This window comes from Bactrocera neohumeralis, chromosome 4 (assembly GCF_024586455.1).
Source record: "Bactrocera neohumeralis isolate Rockhampton chromosome 4, APGP_CSIRO_Bneo_wtdbg2-racon-allhic-juicebox.fasta_v2, whole genome shotgun sequence".
Lineage (NCBI taxonomy): Eukaryota > Metazoa > Arthropoda > Insecta > Diptera > Tephritidae > Bactrocera > Bactrocera neohumeralis.
The window spans coordinates 27,767,880-27,791,811 of NC_065921.1; the positions used below are offsets into that span (position 1 = coordinate 27,767,880).

The 23,932-nt window shown below is 32.8% G+C and overlaps 1 protein-coding gene and 1 non-coding gene across 4 annotated transcripts in view; both read right to left on the reverse strand.

Annotated features, from left to right (window-relative positions):
- Positions 1-23,932, reverse strand: part of LOC126755680 (helicase domino) — a 44,388-nt gene that overhangs the window by 5,733 nt on the left and 14,723 nt on the right. For all 3 annotated transcript variants that reach the window (XM_050468418.1, XM_050468419.1, XM_050468417.1), the window contains exons 5-13: positions 18,707-19,579; positions 17,984-18,636; positions 17,328-17,911; positions 15,509-15,695; positions 15,295-15,431; positions 15,018-15,204; positions 10,606-12,837; positions 8,832-9,050; positions 630-665 (exon numbers count right to left, since the gene is read on the reverse strand). In XM_050468418.1, the coding sequence (XP_050324375.1) occupies positions 630-665; positions 8,832-9,050; positions 10,606-12,837; positions 15,018-15,204; positions 15,295-15,431; positions 15,509-15,695; positions 17,328-17,911; positions 17,984-18,636; positions 18,707-19,579 (5,108 nt within the window). The remainder of the gene's footprint in view (positions 1-629; positions 666-8,831; positions 9,051-10,605; positions 12,838-15,017; positions 15,205-15,294; positions 15,432-15,508; positions 15,696-17,327; positions 17,912-17,983; positions 18,637-18,706; positions 19,580-23,932) is intronic.
- LOC126757697 (small nucleolar RNA Me28S-Am2589) lies at positions 14,843-14,948 on the reverse strand. The gene has a single exon (XR_007666776.1). It is a non-coding gene; the product is annotated as a small nucleolar RNA Me28S-Am2589 (small nucleolar RNA).

Below are 23,932 nucleotides of genomic sequence, written 5' to 3' on the forward strand. Positions count from 1 at the left end.
ACCAACATTTGAAAGAGATAATCTTCAAAAAATAAATGTCATTCGAATTATTATCATTCGGCATTCCACATTAAACTTTAAGGTTCTGTGGTTTTTCTTCAAAAAGTAGGGAACCTCGAAATGGATCATTCTTTTTTATCAGGAAAGGACTCTCATAATTTTGATTATATATCACACACACATTGATTGATATTTTTGGAAAAGTCAGTAAAAATAAATTATAAAAAAAAAGTAATATATAAAAATGGTGTTGTTGTAGCGGCAGAAAACATTTTTGAAGTTATTTTCAAGAAACTACAGAACTATAAAAAAATTTAATATAAAATAATGAATACAAAAAGTTAATAATATATATATAAAATTTTTTTAATATAAAATATAAAAAAAAAATTTTTTTTAAAAATAATAAAAAAAATTATAAAAAAAATTATATAAAAAATTATAAACAAAATAAAAAAAAAAATATATAAAAATGCAATAAAAAATATTTAAAAAAAAATTAAAAATTGCAAAAAATTATAAAAAAAAAAAAAAAATACATGCAATAATTGGAAAACTAATACGACAAAGATTTTGCAAAAAAAAAAATTAAATTCGAACACAATTTCTAAAATAAAATTTCAACTTACCGGCATTTGTTCCATGGTATTATCCGAAATCCAAATCTGTGAAGTTCGAAACAAATATCAAGCATGGTAAATAGAAACCACACACGTGACCGAATACAACAGGACGCCGCCAAAGTATATCAGGGATTTTTTGGAATTTTTTATTTATGAAAAATGGATTGCCGATTTTTGGGTTTTAGTTTGTTTGTTGTTGTAGAAAATAGTGTGTCAGATTAGTGTATGGATGCGGAGGACACGTGTCAGTCGCGATTATTGAGCAGCGTGCGAGCAGTACGAATGAAAAGAATAGAAAAATATAACGATAAATATTATTTTCTCTTCAATAAAATCTGTTTTGGTGGTGTTTAAGTTGGCTAAATGCTATTTACGTTCAAACTTTTCTCTTTCAAATAACTTCAAGCAGCGCAGAGAAGAGCTTTTTAGGCTTAGAATAAACCAGAGTGTAACACACACATGCGAGTGTGGTGTTGGTTTTTGTTTTTTAGACAATTTTTAAGTAAAAAAATTGTTTAAAACAAATTTCATTTTTGCTTTGCAATGTTTTAGGCTCGTGTTGCAGACGATTTTTTCGCATATTTGCGTTTTCTCTCTCTCCCGCTCTTTTTGTTTTGCGAAAATTTAAGAAAATTTTTTATTTTAATAAAAATCTGTGGCCGTTTGGAAATGGCAAATGAAATTGTTATTATTTTTTAGCTGCGAAGCACCGCACCACACACATTAATCTTTAATTTAGCATTAAAATTTTTTTTAAGTTTTAATTAATATCGTAATTTTTTTAAGTATCTGCTATTCCAAATTAAAAAAAAGTAATAATTAATTTTAAATTTAATTAAAAAAATTATAATTTTAAAGATAATAATATATAATCTTTATAATTATATTTTTTTAGGTAAAAATTATTATTTTAATTTTTAATATAAAGAAATTTTGTTTTACTTTAAAATTAATTTTTTACTTTAATTATTTGTTTGAATTTTAGTATAACAAATTTTTATTATTATTCCAATTTATTTTTATTTAATTCCTGTTTTAATTCTTTCAAGTGATTTTTATTTATTTAAAATGTAAATTATAAAAGTTTTAATTTTTAATTTTTTTCACGTTTAATTTTTCAAAGTTTAACTTTTTCCAAGTATTTTTCCCTATTTAAAATGTAACTTTTTTTTTAGTTTAGTTTTTTAATATTTAATTTAAATTTTTTTTACTTTAATTTTTTTAATTTTAATTTTATTTAATTTAAAATTTTTTTTAATTTTTGCAAAAAATGTATCTTATTATGCAGTTTGTGGTGGTGCAACTGTTTTGGTGCCCAAGCAACACTAAATTAGGGTGTATGAAGTAATTATGCTGTTGATCAAATAATAACCGTTATTTTATTTTATTTTTTTTATTCTTTAATTTAAAGGCTTTTAAAAATGTGCTCATAACATTCTACAACAAATGCTGCGGCATCTGCTTTTGCCATTTACCAAACCCAACCTTTTTCATGATTATTTTCTATTATTTTAGCTGACACTGCTCAACATTTTTGTATAATTTTTTTTTGAATTATTTTAATTTGATTTTTTTAAATTATTTAAATTTTTTTATTGATCAAATTTTTTAGATTCATTTGTTTTTTTTTTTAATTTTTAAATTAATTTAATTTTTTAATTGATTAATTTTTTTAATTTTAAATTAATATAAATTAATTTTAAATAATAATTTCTTTTTAATTTTTGTAATTTTAAATAATTAATTTTTTTTAATTTGAGTAATTATTTTTTTTTAATTTTCAAAATTGAAAATAATTAATTTTTTTAATTTTTAAATTAATTTTTTTTAATGTTTAAAATTTAAAACATTTTTTTTTAATTATTTAATTTTTTAATTAAGTAATTTCTTTTTGAATTAACTTTAATTTTTTTTAAATTAATTTAATTTTTTTCTCCTATTTCTAAAACTCTTCTATCATTTACGTTTTCTAAATTCTAAACTTGAAACGCGCCTAAAATACAAAAAGTATACGCCTCGCATCATTTAAAAAAAAATACAGACACCAAAACAGATATTAAAAAATTTGCAAGCAGAAAATAATATTTATTTCAGTTACATTATTCTTTTGCTGTCATGAACCGTCTACTCTTCGATATTTTTTCTTTTTGCTTTTGTGTGGTTTCGTTTTTGTTGTCGGCGCTAAGTCAAATACATAGCTGAGACGGCGAAAGTTGTGAGGGTGCGTACATATAGCGTTATATATTTATATAAATAATTATTTCCAAACGTTTTTTGCGCTTATTTAGGGCCAAAGATTTGTTATTTTTCATTTCCTTAAACTTTCGACAAAATCAGCAAGGCAGAAGTGTGAGAAAAAATGGCGGATAATTCGCTATACGAAAAAATCGACGACGACAAGCGACAACATAGCGGAAGCTGAATAAAATTTGCAATAAAACCACGACAATTTCTTGATATTTGATTATTAATTTTTTCTTTGTTTTCTTTAAAAGCATATAAATAATTAATATTTTTGTTTATTCTTATTATTTTTGTTTGTATTGTTTTGTTCTTCATCTTTTCTCTTTCGCTCTTTTAGTTGTTAAATGTTCGTTACTACTACTTATATATTATATAAATACAAATACATACATACATATATAAATATATATAATGTATGTTCAATTTTTATACACTCATTCGAATTGCGCCCAATATAACAACAACAACAATAAAAATTGTTGCCTGGAAACTCATATTACTCATTTACTTCTTATTCATCATCATTTTCGCTTGCGAAACTCCTCCCAACTTGAATTTCAATATTCATTTCATTTTTCGTTTTTGTTGTGGTAGGAAAATATTTCCTTAATAAACGTTATATATTCAGAGTCACTGATTTTCGGTAAACTAGCTTAAGATTAAAGGCTTAGAATTTAGAATTTAAATAAAATGCTAACTAAAGTTTAGTTATGAAGTCATATCGATCGGGTAGTTTGTGTACGTGTGTATGTATGTACATATGTACATGTGTAGGTAGATGTGATATGCAAAGGAACGTTTTGTGTTGTTTTTGGTTTTTAAAAGAAAATTTAACATGAAAAAAAAGTTGAAATATATTTATTTTCTTTTTGCCAACAAATTTAAATTTTTTGCCACAAATATTAATGCAAAATTTTAATATTTCGAAATTTAAAAAATTAAGCAGCACAAGAAAAGAAAACATGGAAAATATTAAAAAACAACGGCGAAGAAAACAAAAAAAGAGACACTTAGCAATTTCGAATTTTTCGAAATAGCAATAAGTTTCGAATTCTTTATGCAATTAAGTAATAAAAATAAAAAAAATGGAAATTAATGTAAACACTGGCATTTGAACAATTTCGAATTTTTTCGAAATCGCAAAAACTTGAGTTTTTTATACAAATAAGTGATAATGTAAAAAAATTTATTTAAAAAATGGAGATGAATATAAAAACGGGCATTTGAACAATTTCGAATTTTTCGAAATTGAAAAAAGTTTAGTGTTTGTATGACAACTAAATAATAATGCGAAAAACGTAAAATAAACTGGAAAAATTACATATAAAAAATTTCGAAAAATTCGAAATTAAAAAAAAAAAAATAAAAAATTAAAGAAAATAATTTAAGAAAAAAGTTGTAAATAACTTGGAAAACAATAAAAAGTAATAAATTAAATCAAATGATGAAGAAAATAAAAATTAAGCAAAATTAAAAGCATAACCCTAAAAACTTGTTGGCAAAGGTATTGATAAATCAAATAACGAAAAATCAGTGTTGGTCTGAATTAACTTAAAATGTATTTATAATTTATGAAAAATAACTTCATTAAACGGAGCAACATCGGATGAAAAAAAACAAAATGTGAACAAAATCTAAAAATCTGGACCCGATATTAGATATGATTGCTTGTAAGCTAAAGCTTTTTTAATTATTCACTTCTTATTGTTGTCTTCCTAATCTATAGGTGTGTAGTGTATGAAATAATGTTGTTTACGCTTAAAACATAAATTATATTAATAATAATCATTATTTAAAGTTGGAACTATGGAACGCACAGCGGTCGTTATTGTTACGGATTTCATTAGCAAACTAGTTTTATTAATCATTATAATTTCTTTGCTTGTTGGAGAGTACAGCACATTTTACTACGAAACGAAACTAATTTGATTAAAAATTGTTAATTTCGAAAAAAATCACAGCAAATTTTTGAAAACACTTACAGAGTGAATAGAAAATTCTGCGCTACGTCAAGTTTAAGTTAAAATTTTTGCACCGAAAAGAATTCTTGTGAGCACAATTTGTAGGAAAATTTAATTCGAAGAAATAATGTAACTTCGAAAAAATTCGAACATCGAAAAATAATGAACATTTGAAAAATCTTTAACTCTGAAATTTCTTGTGATCACAATTTGTAGGAAAATTTAATTCGAGGAAATAATGTAACTTCGAAACAATTCGAACTTTTGAAAATTTTTAAACTTTGAAAAATTTGCACAAAACCGTAAAATAATAGTTATGGATACTTCCAAACACTTATGAATCCATTTATTGTAAAATAATTGAATGCGATATTTGGTTTTACCGACACTAGTATGAATAAAACTGAACTTTGTCGAAGAAATTATCACCTAGTTCATACTAATGTTAATTTTTTTCAATATTAAACATAAAAAAGGGCTGGTTGTTGTTGTGATAATAGATTTTTTATCCGGTAGCGGGAAAATGGATTTATAAAATGCGCCTATTAACAACAACAATAAACATAATTGAAATAAAATTAATTTTTTCTTAACTTGTTGAACATAAAACCTCACTTGGGGATTAATATTCCAACGCATTAGTATAATTCGTTTGTATATACATATTCAAAACTCAATAATACGTAATTTTACAATTTTAATTTTCTTAAAATCGGAAAAAATTTGTTTGCTGTCAAAATCTCATAGTAAAAATAACCGTACTTTTCAATGCCCACGATATCCTGCCATGCCTACCACTTCGGCTGCAGCTCCACACACCAGCTAATGCTAATATGTATTTAGATCAACGCTAAAAGTAATTTATTTCACTTCTTATTTGTTAATTAAAGAGAGTATCCCCTAACTACCTAGCAGTTAAACATACATATTTACAGGGTTGTTTTTTTAGTCTATTTCATACGCTTATGCTAAATATAAGTTCGTTTTCTATACATTTAATTGCATTGAACTGTACCTAGTTGTTTTATTGTGTTACACGCAACTGTACTTTTGTGTCTGTCCGCCGCCGTTTGCCGTTCTTCAAACGACACACACCAACCGCGTGCCTGCCAAGGGTAGCCAGCGCTGCTACAGGTGGACGCGCTAAACTTTCTGCGTTGCGACGCCTGCGCGCACTTGACACTCATTTGTTATACAGATGAACGCGCGCGTGCGCACTCTTTAATGAAAGTGTTGCGCGTCGGCACCGTGCAGCGTATGCGCTTCATCAGCAAGCATGCTAAATGATGTACGGTTTAACATCCTACTAAAAAGAACATAACATACGCACAGCAATGCACAACAGCGCCAGATACAGTGCGCGCCTATAATACTGTCTCAGTAATTCGTGTAGTTAAGATAATTAAGCGCGTCCGACACGCGGTCACATGACATACGCACGCGTGTCACTTGTAAGTTACAGTGTATTAACCAAATCGTCTCACATTGCGTTTACGTTGCATCACGTCGGTCCATTGCTACTTCTATTACCCGACTTATGCGCCGCTGCGGTATCGACGTTGGAGAGCGTGCTATTATCGGCAAGCGGATCAAGTGGATCGTTGACGTTTGTAGCATCATTATCGTCCACATCGGATGCGCCACCCATGACGGCAGCGCGCGTCGTGCTGCTCTTGGGCGTTTTGAGTAGCCAACGGTGCAGCGTTGTTGTGCCACTGCGTATGCTGGTGGCAGCAACGCGCGCTTTCGGCAACCGCTTACGTTGCGCCAACGCGCTGGGCGTTTTAGTTGTCTTCGTCATGTGCGCTTTGCTATTCGGTGTACTAACCGCTGTTGTGGTTGGTGTAGCGTGCGCTAATTTAGTTTTATGATTGCTGGTGGCATTCTCAGCATCACTGTCCATCAAATGATCTTCCTCCGCGGACGCAGTCATATCTTCCGGCTCCTCCAATTGCGCTTTGGCATCTTTCGTCGCACTTAAACGGCTGCGTCGCTTCTTGCTCATGCGCACCACTGGCGGCAGCACCGGACTCTCATCTAATGTCCACAGATTGATTTTGACTGCACCGCGTGAACGCGTGCGCGGACTGTTCACATCGACATGATTCTGGTGCATGGCGATTGCGCTGGGCGTTGCCGCTGACGTTTTGCTGGCGTTTGACAGGTTACCCATAGCGGCCGCGCCGCGTTTGGTCGCCGATGCTGTTGTGTGATGCAAACGCGCGAGTGGCGTTTCGTTCTCTTCCGAGTCCGTTTCATCCGACACATTGTAGTATGTTGAATTCGTCGTCGTAGTGTCGTGTATTTGCGTGTGCGCATTCCACACGTCCAAACTGTTGGAATTTGTTGGCGCGTCCGAGTCGTTACGTCGTCGTCGTTGGCGCTGCTCATTGGCGTATGCATGCGCGGAGTGTGCGTTGTTGGCTTTCTCCGTTTCGCTTTCGCCGCTGCCATTGTCCATGTCGTGTTCACCCTGCTCGTCGTTCTCGTACAACTCGTCGTCGTCAATGTCTTCGACGGTGTCAAGCACAGTTACATAGCTAGCCGCATCCTCGTTTTGACTGTCGTCCTCCGCAGCGCCGTCACTGTTATTTTCCTCCACATCTTCGGCTGTTGCTGGCGGCGGCGGTGATATATTACTGTTGCGCGAGTTGTACTTTCGGCGCGGTGTGTAGTATTTAACCGTTGAGTTTTTACGTAATGTTGCCGCCTTTGTTCTTTTCGTTTTGCTCGCGACCTGTGCGTGTTCGTCCGCCTCCTCTACTTCCTCGCTCTCTGCCGCTTCACTTTGCCCCCCAACATCGTCGCTGCAATGGCTACGCGCGCTGTCGTACTCGTTTTGCCCATTCTCCGTGCCATCGTCCTCGCTCACTGCAGTATCGGCCGCATCGACTTCGGCTTCATTGGCGCTCTCTTCTTCTTCGACGGTTTCTTCTTCATTATCACTGCGCTCGCTGTCGCTTGCCGTTTGCTCCACCTCTTCCTCATCCTCCTCGTCATTGCTGGCTGTCGCTGCCGCCTCTTCCTCCTCATCAGCGTCTTCCACTTCTTCATCTTCTTCAGCCTCTTCATCATCATCATCCTCATCTAAGTCATTCTCTTCCGCGCTTTGCTTGTGACTGTACGTGCGCAATCGCGTCTTATTCGCATTCGTCTGCTGACTGCTGCGCAATTGGCGCCGCTTGCCCGCGCCCCGCCCTAACGCTCTCCTCTCCGCCGCTGCTTTTCGCTTTGCGGGCTGCATTTTCGCCGCTGCTGCTCCATCACTTATCTTGCGCTTGCGCATAGTCGCCGCTGCCGTAGCGTTGAGCTGTTTGCGCTGCTGCAGCAGTCGTCGTCGATTCAATAAACTTTGATTTTTCACACCGGTCGCATTTCGCTTCGTCCCCACTACTACGCCGCGCTTATTGCTCCGCGCATTATTTGTCTCGACTTCGTCGTCCTCGTCGTTGACGTCACTGTCGTCGTCGTCGTCATCTGTATCCGCATTAACTACGACCGCTGCTGCTGCTGCCATTGAGGTGCGCGTTGTCTTTCTAGTGGATTTCATTGTGTTTGTTGTCGTCATCGTCGTCGCCGTCTCCTCCTCAGCCTCATCCTCTGACGCTGTGGGTGACGACGACGCACGTTTTGTTGCTCGCGCATTACCAGCGGCGCTACCCTTGGCAACTCGTTCATGCTCAACACTGTTAGCTCTACTCCTACTACTACCCGTATGACTAATAATATTGTTATTTCTCATGCCGCCTACAGTTCGGCCACGCCAACTCTGGCTGCCAGCCCCCCGACGGCGTTTCACTGGTAAACGCCGGTCTAACACACTATTCTTACGGGCCTCGGTGGCGCGTTTCGTACCCTCAACACTATTACTGTTACCTCTACCGTGTCTGGCGACTTTACCACCACGTCCTAATCTTTGTTGTTGTTGTTGCTTAAGTACTCTTCTATTTGTCTTAATCATAGTTTTTGTTCTAATTGTAGATCCTTGATTTTTATTATTAACCTGATTGCTTGCATCCTTGCGATTGTAGGTGAGCATTTCATCGGCTTCAGCCTCCTTTTTCAGCATCTCCTCTTCCTTTTGCAATGCCGCCAAGCGATTGGCTTCCCATTCGCGCTTTTGCGCTTCGATTTCTTCCTCGGCGGCGCGCAGTTGTTCGGCCGTCCAGGCGGCGCCGGTTTCCTCCACGAAACGCATGGCATAGCGTTCGATCGGCGAGAGCTGTGAGTAAACGAGAGAAAATTGATTTAAACAAGAATCGGAAAGATTGTAAAGAACTTGAGTAGCTAGTGCTGCAGTGTATGCATAACTGTCCGACGTTGAGTGATATAATCAGGCGTTTACATTCGCTTTGACTATGTCTGAACGTCGTTGAAAGCTTTCTATTGGCACCAAACAACCGTGTTCAAGCAAAAGTGTTGCATTGCACAATTGGAAGTCTAATGCCGTCGTCAAAATTATTATAAAATGCTAAATATTTCCGCGCGACTGTGAGAAGCATAGATGAGAAACTCGATAATTCGATTTCGAGGAAGCCCATCGAAGGATTTAAGGATATCTCTGATAGGTTTTAAAAGTCATCTCATGAGAAAACCAGAAAAATGGAGTTAGTTTGACAAATTTGGAGGTTATACAGATCAGAGACTTAACCTTAGGGGAGATTATGCATCTGAATGACTACCGGGTCCATGCCATCGGTCTCTGATAGGTTTTAAAAACTACCTTATGAGAAAATCGAGTTAGTTTGACAAATTTCGACGAAGTGCAGATCAGTGGCCTAACCTTAGGGGAGAGTATCCATGACTGCCGGGTCCATGTCATCGGAATCGCCAAAATTCAAGCGTATAAGAGGTCGTAGGTCTTCTTAGAGAGAAGAGTGCTACTTGTATTAAAAAAGTTGGAAAGTATGGAGAACTAATCGATTCCCACAACGGCCGGTTCTGTTACCGAAATCGTCCCGGATTTTATCCAATCAGAGCTACTACTGTATCTATTACTCGCTACGACAACAACAGCAATGAACAGCTAATCAAATTTGGAACACTGTCGGAATTTCACCTTTTAGAAAATACCCCAAGTCATCGGTTCGATAGCTAAAAGGAATCAAAGTTCTTGCGAAAAAGCAAGATTAAAAAGAGGTCTCGTTATAGCTGCGGCTTTTGTTTATTCCAACGGGGGTTTAGACGATCTCATACACAATTCTCCACAACAGCCGGTCCAAGAGACTGGAATTGACTCGAATTTTATCCGGCCAAGGGCGGTTATTTCGAGGATTTAACCCTTTTTGGAGGGTTAAGTAACAATATGCTCTCATATCGGTCACACGGTAGAAACAGTATTGTTGGACCATAAAAAATTGTGATAGACGAAATAATCTGAGACTAAAATTTGGATTATCAAAAGAGACTGAATAGATTCAGGTTCTTGTTGTTGTTGTTGTGACATAAAACATTCCTAAAGTCATTTCGAGGAAAAGTGCCGAGATGACGGGTAAAAATCGGAGTGCGTTCCGGTTACTTAGACCCGACTGTTGTGGGAACGGTAGTTTCAGGGTTGTTGTTTTAGTTACAGAGTAAATAATTCAGAGATGATACACCTCAGCCGGATACACATAAAACCGGATGGCTTCCGATGAAGTAGTCCCGACTTCAAATGGGAACCGACTTTTATGTTTAGAACAAGTTCATAAGGAACTTGGAATGTCTTTAGCAGTTATTTTTATAAGTTTAAGTTAAACTACAATGCAAGGGTTTATCAATTTCAACATAGCACTCACCTGCTTCACTAGATTTTGCATTTCCAAATCGGCTCGACTCATTTCCGTCGTCGCGGCACCTTCGCCCATTGTCGCCTCATCGATGGGTATGGTTTCATCGAACTCTGCCAAATCGGCGGCAGCTTCGGCCTTAGCCGTCTTGGTGGCCTGCACATCCTGCTCATCCTCGGCAGCGGCCAAAGCGCTCTCAAACGCACGCAACGATTGCTTCTCCGTTTCAATTTCACTGCCCAGTTCGCTAACGATCGCCGCGGCAGTGCTGGTGGAGCTTGCTGCTTTGTCCGCGCGTGCGCCATTCGCACTTGCGGCATCGGAAGCACTACTATTGCTGCCATCTTGGTCGGCTTGTTCCAAATTGAAGAGATCTTTGATGGTGGAACTCTTGAAATAGGTTGTGGTAAAGTTACCACCCTCGATGGCCATATCGCTGAGCATACGCTTTTGATTGGCCTTCTTCAGTATGTTCACCTCGATGGTTTTCTCCGATACCAGGCGATAGATGTGCACATCGCGTGTTTGCCCGATACGATGACAGCGATCTTGCGCTTGCGCATCCATTGTTGGATTCCAATCGGAATCGTAAAATATCACAGTATCCGCGCCGGTTAAATTAATGCCCACACCACCGGAACGTGTCGACAGGATGAAGCAGAATATGCGTTTGTCACCATTGAAGCGCTCCATCAGCACTTGACGCTGTTCGACACGTGTCGAACCGTCCAAACGCAAATAAATGTGACCATGGTAGTTGAGGAACGCCTCCAAGACGTCCAACATTTTCGTCATTTGCGTGAAAATGAGCACACGATGTTGCTCGGATTTTAGCTGACGCAACAGCCGATCGAGTGTCTGCAATTTACCGCAATCGTATTGTATGAGTCGCGGATCTGGGAATTGTGTGGTCATTGCCGAGATCACCGGATGCAGCAGTGCCAGTTTCGGTGAGACATATTGCGTGACGCGTTGTTCGATGGCGCGCTCGCGTTGCAAACGCCCCGATGTCAGGTGCTGCACGAAGAAACGTATACGCGGCGCACAAGCCGACGGCACGTAAATCACGAAATTACCGAATGTTTGTCGCAAATCTTCGACGCGCTTCTCATACGACTTGAGTATCTTGCTGAGCGTCCAACTGTCGCGGCGCGTCATGGCCGTACTACAATTGGTGTGGCTACGCGTTTGCCACGTGGTGTACTCCAAGGTTTGATTGGGTCGCACGCATTTCACCAGCGCATCGCGACAGTCCTCACCGTAGATGGGCACACCCTCGATGCGTCGTCGGTTGACAGTCGACAGCAACTTGAGACGCGCAACGCGCTGCTCCTTACGCTTCTCCAATATCTCTTGCATGTTGTATATGGGATCGCCTTCGGATGTTTCCGTTGCTGTTGTCTCTTGCTCGTCAACGTCCATTGTTGTAGCATCGTTCGTCGCATTTTTCACCTGCTGCGCAATGGTACTCAACAATTTCTCCGCTTTCGGTTTAATGCCGACGTTGGCTCTGGCGCCGCTTACAGCTTGTATGTTTGTCTGTCCGCTGCCACTCTTACACACCAAAGTCAAACGATTGCCCGCCGCATTACCACTGCCGCTTATTGTGTCGCTCAAAGCGCTGCTCCCAGCGGAGGAAGTAACAATAAAATACTCCTTACCGCTGCCATGTTGGACGAGCTTGGCGATTTTCGCTGCTGGCGGCGCTAGATTACCGCCTGCTTGCGGTGTAACTTGCACACGCGTCACGGATATGCCGGGGGCGGTGCGTATACTTCCAATGCCGCTGACACCAGCGCTGCCACCACCGCTAGCTGTGCTGTTGGTTACCGCCATGGCCGCTGTGGTCGATGAAGTTGAGGGCGCCATTGAGAGTGCGGGCATTTTGGACGTGTTCACCGGATTTATATTGTTCAAACGCTTCACAAGTCGTATATTCGCGGTGTTCGTCTCACGCAACGGCACCAGTTTATTGCCTTCGGTGCGCATGGCGGGACTGGCGCCGACGCGCACTGTCGCCGTGCTGTGCTGGCTCAAATTCTGCTGCACTTGTTGGTCGCGTACGCGTATGTAGAATTTGAATTTGCCACGCGGGCAGGATGGCGGGGGTGCGGGCGCGTTGTCGATTTCCTCAATCAGCTTACGTGGCGCTTCGAGTACGCGTGACTTGTGCGAAACATAAGCGGTGAGTGTGAGCTCCAAATCGATTAGCAATAAATTGAGCGCATGCAAATCGACGTGCTGCAAGAAGAGAGGGGGAATATTGCATTAAAATGTATTATATACATCAAATGTGGGATTTGCATCTATTAGCTGTGGTCATTGGTGACGCGTTGCATTCTAGGTTATCTATAAATAAATATTTTAATTTTATGACATTTTGCCTGATCTTTGCGCGATTTAAGTTTGCATTAAATCATTTTTTTTTCTCTCCTTTTACTTTGCTTTGTTTGTGCATATATTTTATTCACGACGATTTCAATTAAAAAAATTATCGATAAATAGTTTTAGATATCGATAATATTAATCGATAAAACTATCGACGCTTTGTGAATTATTTTATTCTTTATTAATTATCTGGGATTTCCTATTTACGGATCGAAAAAAATTAAACTTGACATTGAAAATATCGATAAATTATAATCAGAAAATTTTTATTGGTAGAACCACGATAATTAATCGATATAACTATCGATTTTTGTGGAATTTTTATTCCTTTACAATTATATGGGATTTCGATTTCGCGGATCGTAATAAATGAAACTTGAGATTGAAAATATCGATAAATTATAATCGAAAAGATATATTCATAAAAAACGATATTTGCTAAAACAAAATAAAAAAAATAAAAATAAAATAAAAAAAAATAAAATAAAAAAAATTAAAATAAAAAAACAAATTAAAAATAAAATAAAAAAAAAAAAAATTAAAAATAAAATAAAAAAAAAAAATTAAAAATAAAATAAAAAAAAATTAAAAATAAAATAAAAAAATTAAAAAAAAAAAAAAAAAAATTAAAAAAAAATAAAAAAAAATTAAAAATATAATTTGTATCAAACAAATAAAAAATTGAAAGTAACGTTATTTTTGAAAAATAACCGATAATTTGTTTATCTATCAATAATCGTAATCGATAAAAAATATCAATGTTTTGTGGAATTTATTTAAATTATCTAGGATTCAATTTAATGTTCAGATTAAGTTGAACTTAGCACTGAAAATATCGATATGTTAAAGTCGAAACCCTTTTGTTCGATAACTTTTGTTTAAAAGATTAAAAAAACATAATTTTTAATCAAACAAACAAAAAATTAAGAGTACCGGTTATTCCTGTTAATTTTTTTTAAATAAATCAACTTTTAATTTTTTAATTGTTCTCTTATTTCAAATTCAAATTTCGAATTAATATATAATTTTATTTGCCGATAACATTTATCGATTTTATTCATCGAAAATAAGATAAAATAACCGTTATTTTCGAGAGAAATTTTATAAAGAAAACATGATTTAATCAAAAAAATTGTAGTTCTTTTATGTCAAATTGAAAAAAATTAAGAATAACGGTTATTTTCGATAAATTTTTAAATATAAATCATGGTTTAGTTTTTTAATTAAATTTCTATTTGATCGATATCCGGTGCTTTTATTTCAAGTTCATTTATAATGGATATATTATTTTAATTTCCGATGACTTAAATCGATTTTATTCATCAAAAATAATATAAAATATTCATTATTTTCCAAAAAATTTTATAAAGAAAACATCATTTAATGACAAATTAAAAAAATTAACTATTATTTTAATTATCGATAATATTAATCGACTTTATCAATCGATAAAAATATCGATTTTAATTTATTTAATTTTAATAAACAATAAAGAAATTTAAAAACATCGATATTTTTAAATAAAATAAAATTGGAGTTGAAGTTTTCAGGTTGCAATAAAAAAACTCAGCGTCAAAAATATCGATGAGTTGTAATTGGAAAAATTTTAATACGAAATTTCGCAATTTGGATAACATTTAAGTAAATAATATTTTATATAAACTTGGTCTGAGAAAATTTTGTATGATTACAACAACTATGTTACGTTCTTGAAACAGTCGACAAGTTGTTGTTTTTATTTTGGTACATTTCTGGGTCTAAGACCGAGGTTTTAGACAAATGAACCTTTTCTCACTTACAATGTCATAAGAAGAAATATTTTATCTTTTTCACTTCGAATGCAACGCAATAATTACCAAAATTGATCAGACAAATGCCTCGCAAATGCGAACATCCTTTTTATTCCGAACCGCTCAATAATAGATTGGCTCAGAATGTCAGTGACAATTTATCATCATCTCAAAATTGGTAGTACCGAAAACTTTCGATAAATTCTAAACAAACCTACATTTAATTTTTATTACTTTACATACCGTAAATGGATCGTATTCCAGCAGATCGTAAGCAATTCTCGGCGCCTCATAGGTTATGCCCTCCATTTGAAATGGCGATATTGTTGGACGCACTTCAAACATATTCGGATGATTACAGACTTTACGCAGCTGCATGAGCACATTGATGACGCTCAAAAGACTGCCGGTCTGCAGCGTTTCCTTGGTTCTGTGAAAGTAGTTGAAGACATAAAATTAGTATGGATTCAATTAAATCAAGGAATGAAATTCAAACAAAATTCTTTGGCTACAAACTCACTTTGCGCGGCTCATAAAGTCATCGTACAAGTAGCGCTGGCGATTGGACAAACGACACATTACAACATGTTCGTATTTTTTCGGCATTTGCTTTTCGACTTCCTTTTTGAGGCGACGCAGCAAGAAGGGGCGTATGACCTGTTAGAAGAAATGCCATAAATATAGATTATTTTAGCGGGGTTAATACAAGCAGGTTGGTGTATTGTATTACATACCTTGTGCAGGCGACTTATGAGCGTCTCATTGTACTCCATATTGCCTTCGATCATGCCGGTCATGGGATTTGAGAACCATTCTTTGAACTCGCGATGCGATGAAAACACATAAGGCATAAGGAAATGCATAAGCGACCACAGTTCCATCAAATCGTTTTGTAGGGGCGTGCCGGTAAGTAGCAACCGTCTGGAAAATTAACAAAATTATTAAAGAAATATAAAAAAAATTATACAAAATAAAAAATAGATTAATTAAAAAATAATTGATTAAGAAGTTAAAAACAAAATAATTGATAATAAAAAAAAATAATTAAGAAGTTTTTAAATAAAAAAACCAACTAAAATAAAAAATAATCAGAAAAAAAATAATTAAATCAAAAAATTAATAAAAAAAAATGAAACCAAAAAATTAATAAATTGAAAATATTAATTATTAAATAACAAATAATTATAAAATAAAAACAATTAATTAAGTAAAATGAAAAATAAAATTAAAATTAAGAAATAAATAAGGAATTGAAAAAATAATATAATAATTAAAATATTTTAAATATTAATTTAAAAAAAACTAAAAAAATATTTAATTAAAAAATTAAAAAAGTAATTAATTACAAAATTAAAAAATAATAAACGAAATAAAATTATATTAAAAAATTATAAACGATGAATAGTAAAAAATCAAACAGTAATAATTAAAACCATTTACATAAAAAAACAATTAAAAATAAAGAAGATAAATTAAAAAAAAAGAATTAATTAGGGAATTTTAATTATTAAAATGTTTTAAAACAAATAAAAGTTTAAAAATATTAAATAAAGAAAAATTAAATTAAAAAGTGAAATTAATTAAATTAAATAAAAAAAAATAAAAAAAAATAAATAAATAAAAACAATATTAGAAAAAAAAATTAATTAAAAAATTTAATTAAATTAATTTATTATAGTAATTAAATAAAAAATTATAATTAATCACAAAATTAAAAAAGTAATAATTAAAAACAATTAGATAAAATAAATATAAATAAAGAAGACTAATAAATTATAAAATTAAAAAATATATAATTAATTTGGAATTTTAATAATTAAAATACTTTAAAAGAAATAATAAGTAAAAGAAATTAAAACAAATTAAATAAAAAAATTATAAATTTAAAAAATATTAGAAATTAGAAAACAATAATAAAAATGGTTAGACAATTTTTGAAGCAAATTAAATTATATTAAATTAAAAAAATTAATTAATTAAAAAATTAACTAAAATTAAACCAAAAAATTGTAATAATAAATTTGTTGAAAAGAAATAATAATTATAAAAATAAAAAAATAAATAATTAGAAATAAAAAAATAATAATTAATAATAATATAAAAATAAAAAGTAATAAAAAATTTCATTATTTTTAAAAATTAATCAGAAAAAGTAATAAAAAAATGTAAAAAAGCGGTTAAAAACATTTACATAAAAAACCGTTTAAAAAAAATTATTAAAAAAAAATTATTAAAAAAAAATTATTAAAAAAAATTAATAATAAAAATTCAACTTAAAAAAATAATTTAAAAAAAATTAATAATAAAAATTCAACTTAAATAAACAACAAAAAATATATTTTTTCTTGTTTTTTGTACACAAAGCACTTGACAAGCCAGCGTAGTGGAGTTTGCGCAGTCTCTCTGAGAAAGCAATGCTTTGAAGTATTTGGTTGCTTTCAGCACCCAAGCGTAGTTCTTATTCTAGTTTAGCAATCGAATAAGCACTGATTATGGTGCTGCTGGTTTCTATAAAATCAAACAAACCCGCAATCATTCACAACAACAACTCACCTTTCTGTGGAGAAGTTCAGCAGCAGTTGCCAGCGTTGTGACTTGAAATTTTTTATATTCTGCGCCTCATCCAGTATCAGATATTTCCACTTTTTCCGCCGAAAACTCTGCTGATCCTGCACGACCAATTTATAGGACGTTATGCAAACATGAAATGCATTCGGTTTCGTCCAGCCGACGCGTTTCATCTTACGCTCTTTCTGCGTGCCATAGTAGGTGAGTATTTTGAAGGCCGGACACCACTTCTTGAATTCCATCTCCCAATTGAGCATCACCGACGACGGCACCACAATTAAATGTGGTCCCCAATTGCCTTTGACACAGGCCAAATGCGCCAGCAAGGCAATGGTTTGGATGGTCTTGCCCAAGCCCATTTCATCGGCGAGTATGCCGTTGAGTTTGCGCTCATTCATGGTGACCAGCCAATCCAAGCCGATGTGCTGGTACTCGCGCAGGGAATGCTTCAGCAGGAATGGCACCGGCGTCACCACATTTGTGGATGACAACGTATTACCTTTGGGTTGTATGCTCTCAGCTAAAGCGGCAGCATCTTTAATCATATCATCCTTGCTGTTGCCCTCAGTCTAAAAAAATAGTAAATGTAAAGTATTTTAGTAAGCCCGGCATTCTGGCTTGAGCGCGAGGTGCACACTTACATCTTCCAGCAGACTTTTTAAGCCGTCTTCCTGCTCATTCTCTTCGCTCTCGTCGTTCGACGTAGGCGCCTCCTCATCGTTGGTGTCTTCGCCGCCCGACTCACTCTCCGTTTCGACCACAGTGCCATCGCTGCTCGCATCGTCAGCCACTTCGTCATCGTCGGAATCGATTTCGACTTTCGCGCGTTTCTTCGCCGGCGGCGTACATTTCTTGTTGCGCGCCGTCGTTGCCGTTGTTGGTTCATCGATTTTTCCTGACTTGTACTTGGCCAGCAGTTGTTCGACCGTCAAGTCATTGTCTGCTTCCAAATCATCGATTTCCTTCTGATGATCGATATCCATTTCGTCTTCTTCTTGTTTGCTAATTGTATTCTCATCGTCATCGCTCTCTTCATTCGCTTCGAATTCGGCATCATCGGCATCGTCTTCTTGGCTGCTAGTGGCCATTTTGGAATCTTCTTCTTCCTCTTCCAGCATGATTTTATCGCGATTTTCCAGATAGCCTTTTGGTAAATCTTTGAGAAAATCATCTAGATCCATTTGGGATTCTTTTTCCAATGCGGCAACTTCCTCCTTAACGTCGGCGGCTTCTTCCTCCGCTTTGGCAATTGTTTCCTCATCATCCTCGGAACCGGATTCTGGACGGAAATCATCTGGAGCGCACAAAAAATGTATACCGTTAATTTCTTTCAAATTTATTTATTTAAGTTCTCTTAAACTTACCATCGGAGCCATTGCCCGCCGTCGCCTCGCGCTTCGGCGACGATATTCTGCTCGAGTCCATGCTAGGCGCACCACTGGCACCGGCCGTTGCATCCATGATGCTCTTATTCATACCCTCCGCCAATTGCTGTGAGAATTTCTCCGTCTGATCGACAATGAAACTCAAATGTTGATCCAGCGCCTTCTTGCGCTTCTCCTCCAGCTTGGTATGGTGTTTGTACTCCACTAATTTCTCCACATTGGACCAAAACATTTTCACCTCCTTCGACAGGAATGCGGCTATGCGCTTCAGATGCGCCTCTTGCGCCTTCTCCGCTTTCTGCGCCGCATTCGCCTTGTCCTGGAAGTATTTCTGCACCATTTTGGCGCATTTCTTTGCCGCATTCTTCTTCCATTTGCGCTCTTGCGCGAAATCCGCCGCCAACCAGACCATCTCCTCCAGCAAATAGTCCCAATGCGCCTTCGGACGGCTGGGCTCTTGCAGTTTTGGCAAACGTTTCTCAGTCCATAATCCCTCTCGCTGTAATTCGGATACGCGCTGGAGCACATAAACCTCTTGCTTGGCTTTGAATGAAAACTCCTGCACGCTATTCGACGCAGTGGGCGTGTTCAGGCTGCTGGTGGTGCCGCTTAGCGCGACACCACTGCTACTGCCGCTGGCCGCAGCTGCAACTGCACCGCCGCCATTTACAGTCGCCGGCACCAGCACGGCATTGGGCGTCGCCGGCGTATTGGTCTGTAAGTTGCTGCTTCCAACTCCGGCTGTGCCGCCAGGTGAGGCAGCTGCGTTGGCGCCGTTGCCATTGCGCCGCAAAACTGCTGGTGAGCCGCCACCAACACTACTACCGATAGCAGGTACGAGCGGTGTGCCACCTGAAGGAGTAAGCAGTTGTTAAACAAATTATAGTCGATTGTAGTGAAGTTTGAGCAAAAATTATTGACACAACGGTACATGCGTTGGTGGGATGCAAAAATCATACGAAACCAACAACAAGCGTTAGGCGTTACAGGCAAAACCAATAATTGTCTAATTTTTTCGTTAGAAAACCAATTAATCAATTGGGTATTAGTGCTTAAATACTTAAACAAATAATAAAAAGGAGCGAAATGAGACGATGATTGGGTACTGAGAACTTAGTAGTAGATAAATAAAGTAAATAAATGTGTTGCTTTTAACCACAAATGCCTTAGCAAATAATACCTGCACTTAATCTACAGCTCATTTGATTACTTTCATAATTGTTTGCGATAATCTAGAATGATTAGGCTTCTGGATTGTAAGCAATCAATTGGCAATATCGCAAAAACTATTTCTATAGCACTTTATGACGAGAAAAAATCCTGTAAGATAAAAATTTCGATTTTACAGAACTTGAAAAAGTGCAAACGAGAAATTACAGAAAAAGTTATAAAAGGAAAAAATTAAAACAAAATTTTTTTTTAATTTTTAAATATGTAAAAATACAGTATAAATAGAAATTATATGCAAATAAAAAATGTCAAAACAAATTAATTAGTAAATAAAAATTATCAAAACAAGAAATAAAAATTGAATTTTAAAAAATTTAAGAAAAAAAAAAATTAAAAATATTACAAAGAAATTATTAATTTAGAAAATTTCATTTAATTTAATTAAAAAAATTAAAAAAAAAAATTGTAAAGAATTATTAAAACTTTATTTAAACACTTATTTCAAATATATTTTTATAAACCAGAATTAAAAAAAGAAAATAATATGAAAAATTAAAGTAGAAAATTTAAATAATAGTGAATAAAGAACAAGATTTAATTTAAAAAAGTACAAAAAAATTAAATAATGAACACACAAAAAATAATTATAAGTAAAAAAATTAATTTCGTTTGTGAAAAACAGCTTATTAAGCCTTTATTTAACACTAATTAAAAAATATATAAATAAAAACCAGACCAAATTAAAGTAAGAAAATTAAATAAAAGTTAAAAAAAAAGATGAAACAGGAATAAATTAAAAAATAATAATAATAAATGACATATTAAATAATAGAAGAAACATTAAATAAAAAATCTCAAAAGAAGTTATTCAAAAATAAAACAATTTCAAAAATTACAGTAAAATTAAAAAGCAGTTAAGTCAAAAAAAAAAGAGAAAATCAAATGAAAGTAAAAAAAATAAAAGAAAAAAACACGAATTAATTTAAGGAAAATAAATAAGAGAATATCGAAAAAAATTAAGTAAAAAATCCAAAAAAAGATAATTATTTATAAACCGTAACCAAAAAATAAAAATAAAAAATATAAATAAACCAATTAAATGAAATTTAAATTTAAACAAATACACGATTTAATAAAAAAAAAGCTAAACAAATAAAAATAATATAAAAAAAAATTAAATAAAAAATATAAATATATCAAATAGCAATTTTATAAATAAAAAAAATTAAAATAAAATAAAAAGTTGAATTAATTAAAAATTTTAAATAAGAAAATATCAAAAACAGAAAAACAATTAAGTAAAAAATCTCAAAAAGAAAATACTATAAACCATAACTCAAAAATAAAAATAAAAAATTAAAAAACAAAAAAATTAAATAAAGGTTAAAAAATAAAAACCAAACAGGATTTAATAAAAAAAAATTAAATAATAAATAAATAAAAATTATCAAAACAAATTTTTTTATAAAATTAAACTAAAAAATAAAACTATTCGAAAAATTAAAATAAAAAATGTAAATAAATTTAGAATAAAAAAATTAAAGTGAAAAAATTATTAACATTAAAACAATAAAATAAAATTAAATAAAACCAAAAACACATAAGAAATATTATTTATATGAAATAAATATTATAAGCAACTTATTAAAAAAAAACCAAATATTTTAAACTATAGAAATAAAAAATTAAATATAAAACAACTAAAAATAAAAATAGCTATTTCTTATTTTATAACATATGTATGCGATAATCTAGAATGATTAGGCTTCTGGATTGTAAGCAATCAATTGGCAATATCGCATTTAGGAATTTATTTAGCACTAATGAATCAAGATCTTGCAATTGCAGATTTTAGGCACATAGCAAGATTTCTAGTAGTGCGGAACTACAAATAAGCCTATAAACCTAAATACTTGCAGGTAACTCTACAAACTGAGTTTAGTTTTTATTAATACAAAGCTTTCCTCATATGCATTTGAGGTTATGTATGAGGTGATAGATAAATATTATTATGAAGTTGGTCCTAAAAGTATCAGAAGCCCGGAGAATGCACTATATTAAATTCTCTATAAATTTGTATGATATATTAATAGTGTAATAAATATTATGGAGAACTTGTATTGATGAAAACATTTAATAAAACAGTCAGAAATATAGTACATATAAAGAAATTATTAAACAATATGTAGGTGGTGGTGATTTTTTAATACCTGTACTGCAAAACAAAAAAAAATAATTAAATGCATTTAAACGATTATTGGCCAACAGATAAAAACAACTTAAAAGCTTTAAAGTTCATTACACTTTGAGAAAAAAAAGAAAAAACTATAACTTCGGTTAGACCGAAGCTGCATTCCATACAAGTACAGGATTTTGATCGTTCAGTTTGTATGGCGTGATTTGATATCGGCGGTTCCCACACAAGAGAAAAAGGGGTGTACAAAATTGTATGTCGATATCTCGGAGACTGACGCTGTTCAGGATATAATGAATGTTTTACATTAACTAGAAACTAGAGGCATTTCTATGCAAAAGGAAAAAATTAGGCCATTATTAACCAATCAGACCGACATAGGACTCAATAATGTTTACACTTCGTATTCTGGTCGTAGCATTAAACTATTAACTCACATTTTTTTTTACAATTTTCTTTTATATAATTCTTCCAACTATTCTAATGTTTGTGTTTCTTACTATTTTTTAATTTGTTATTTACTACGTTTATTATTTTTTTATGTTTTACCTAGTTTTCGTATTTTAAATTTTTTATAAATGTTTTTGTTTTTATTATTATTATTTTTATTTACTATAATTATTTTTTATTATTATTATTTATTATAATTATTTTTTATTAATATTATATACATATTATTTTCTTAATTTTAATTTTTTATTTATAATCATTTTTATTTTATTCCATTTTTTATTTTTTCTTTAATTATTTCTAATATTCCTTATACGTTATTTATATTTATCTTTTCCTATTTGCCCTATTTTATTCCGATTTTTTTATATTTTTTAGTACCTATTATTTTATTATTTTTAATTTAATTATTTTTAATTTTTTTTTTTACTTTTTATTGCATTTTATTTAATTTTTTATATTTTATTTTATTTTTTATATTTTATTTTATTTTTTGTACATATTATTTATTTTTTGGTTTTAAATTTTATTATTTTTATTTTAATTTATTAATTTTTATCTTAATGTTAATGTTAATTTTTATTTAATTGTATTATTTGAATTTTATTTTTATTCTCTTATTTTATGTATGTATGTATTTTTTATTTTATTTTTATTTTATTTATTTAAAAATAATTTTTTTATTTTAATTTTATTGCTTTATTTTTTTATTTTATTTTAATTGAGGTACTCACAACGTGTCATAAAGTATCGTAGAATTATAAATTTTTATACTAATTTAAAAAATTTGTTGTTGGATTGCATACTAAAATAAGCTTACGCAAATACAACTCTGAACGCTATGTTTTCGGATCGTTATAACTTTATGAGATTGTGGGAAATCCCTAATTTTGTTTTGTGTTAACTTTATTTTTAATCTTTATTTTTTTATATTTAAATTTTTATTGTTTCTTTAATTATTTTTTAACTTTATTTTTTTCATTTATGTTTAATTTTTTATTTCTTTATTTTCCTCTATTTTTTATATTCTTTTTATTGTTTTCTTATTTGTAATATTATTTTGTTCTAATTTTTTTAATTTTATTTTTTGTAATATACTTTTATCGATTTATCTTTCCATTTTATTTTAATCACTTTTTTATTTATAATGCTTTTTAATTTTTCGATTAGCTATTTCTATCAGCGAACTGAACTCAGCACCTCAATATCCACACTACACTATTCAGAAAAACAAACTCGTGGCCGGAATTGTAAATTGAAATTATACTAAATAATCACATGAATATTCTATATGTTTGTATATGTATTTGTAAGTCAATTGTGGCTTTAAATCAAATTAAAAAAAAAATAAATAAAATATTTTGTATGCAAAAAATCAACAAGTTAAAACC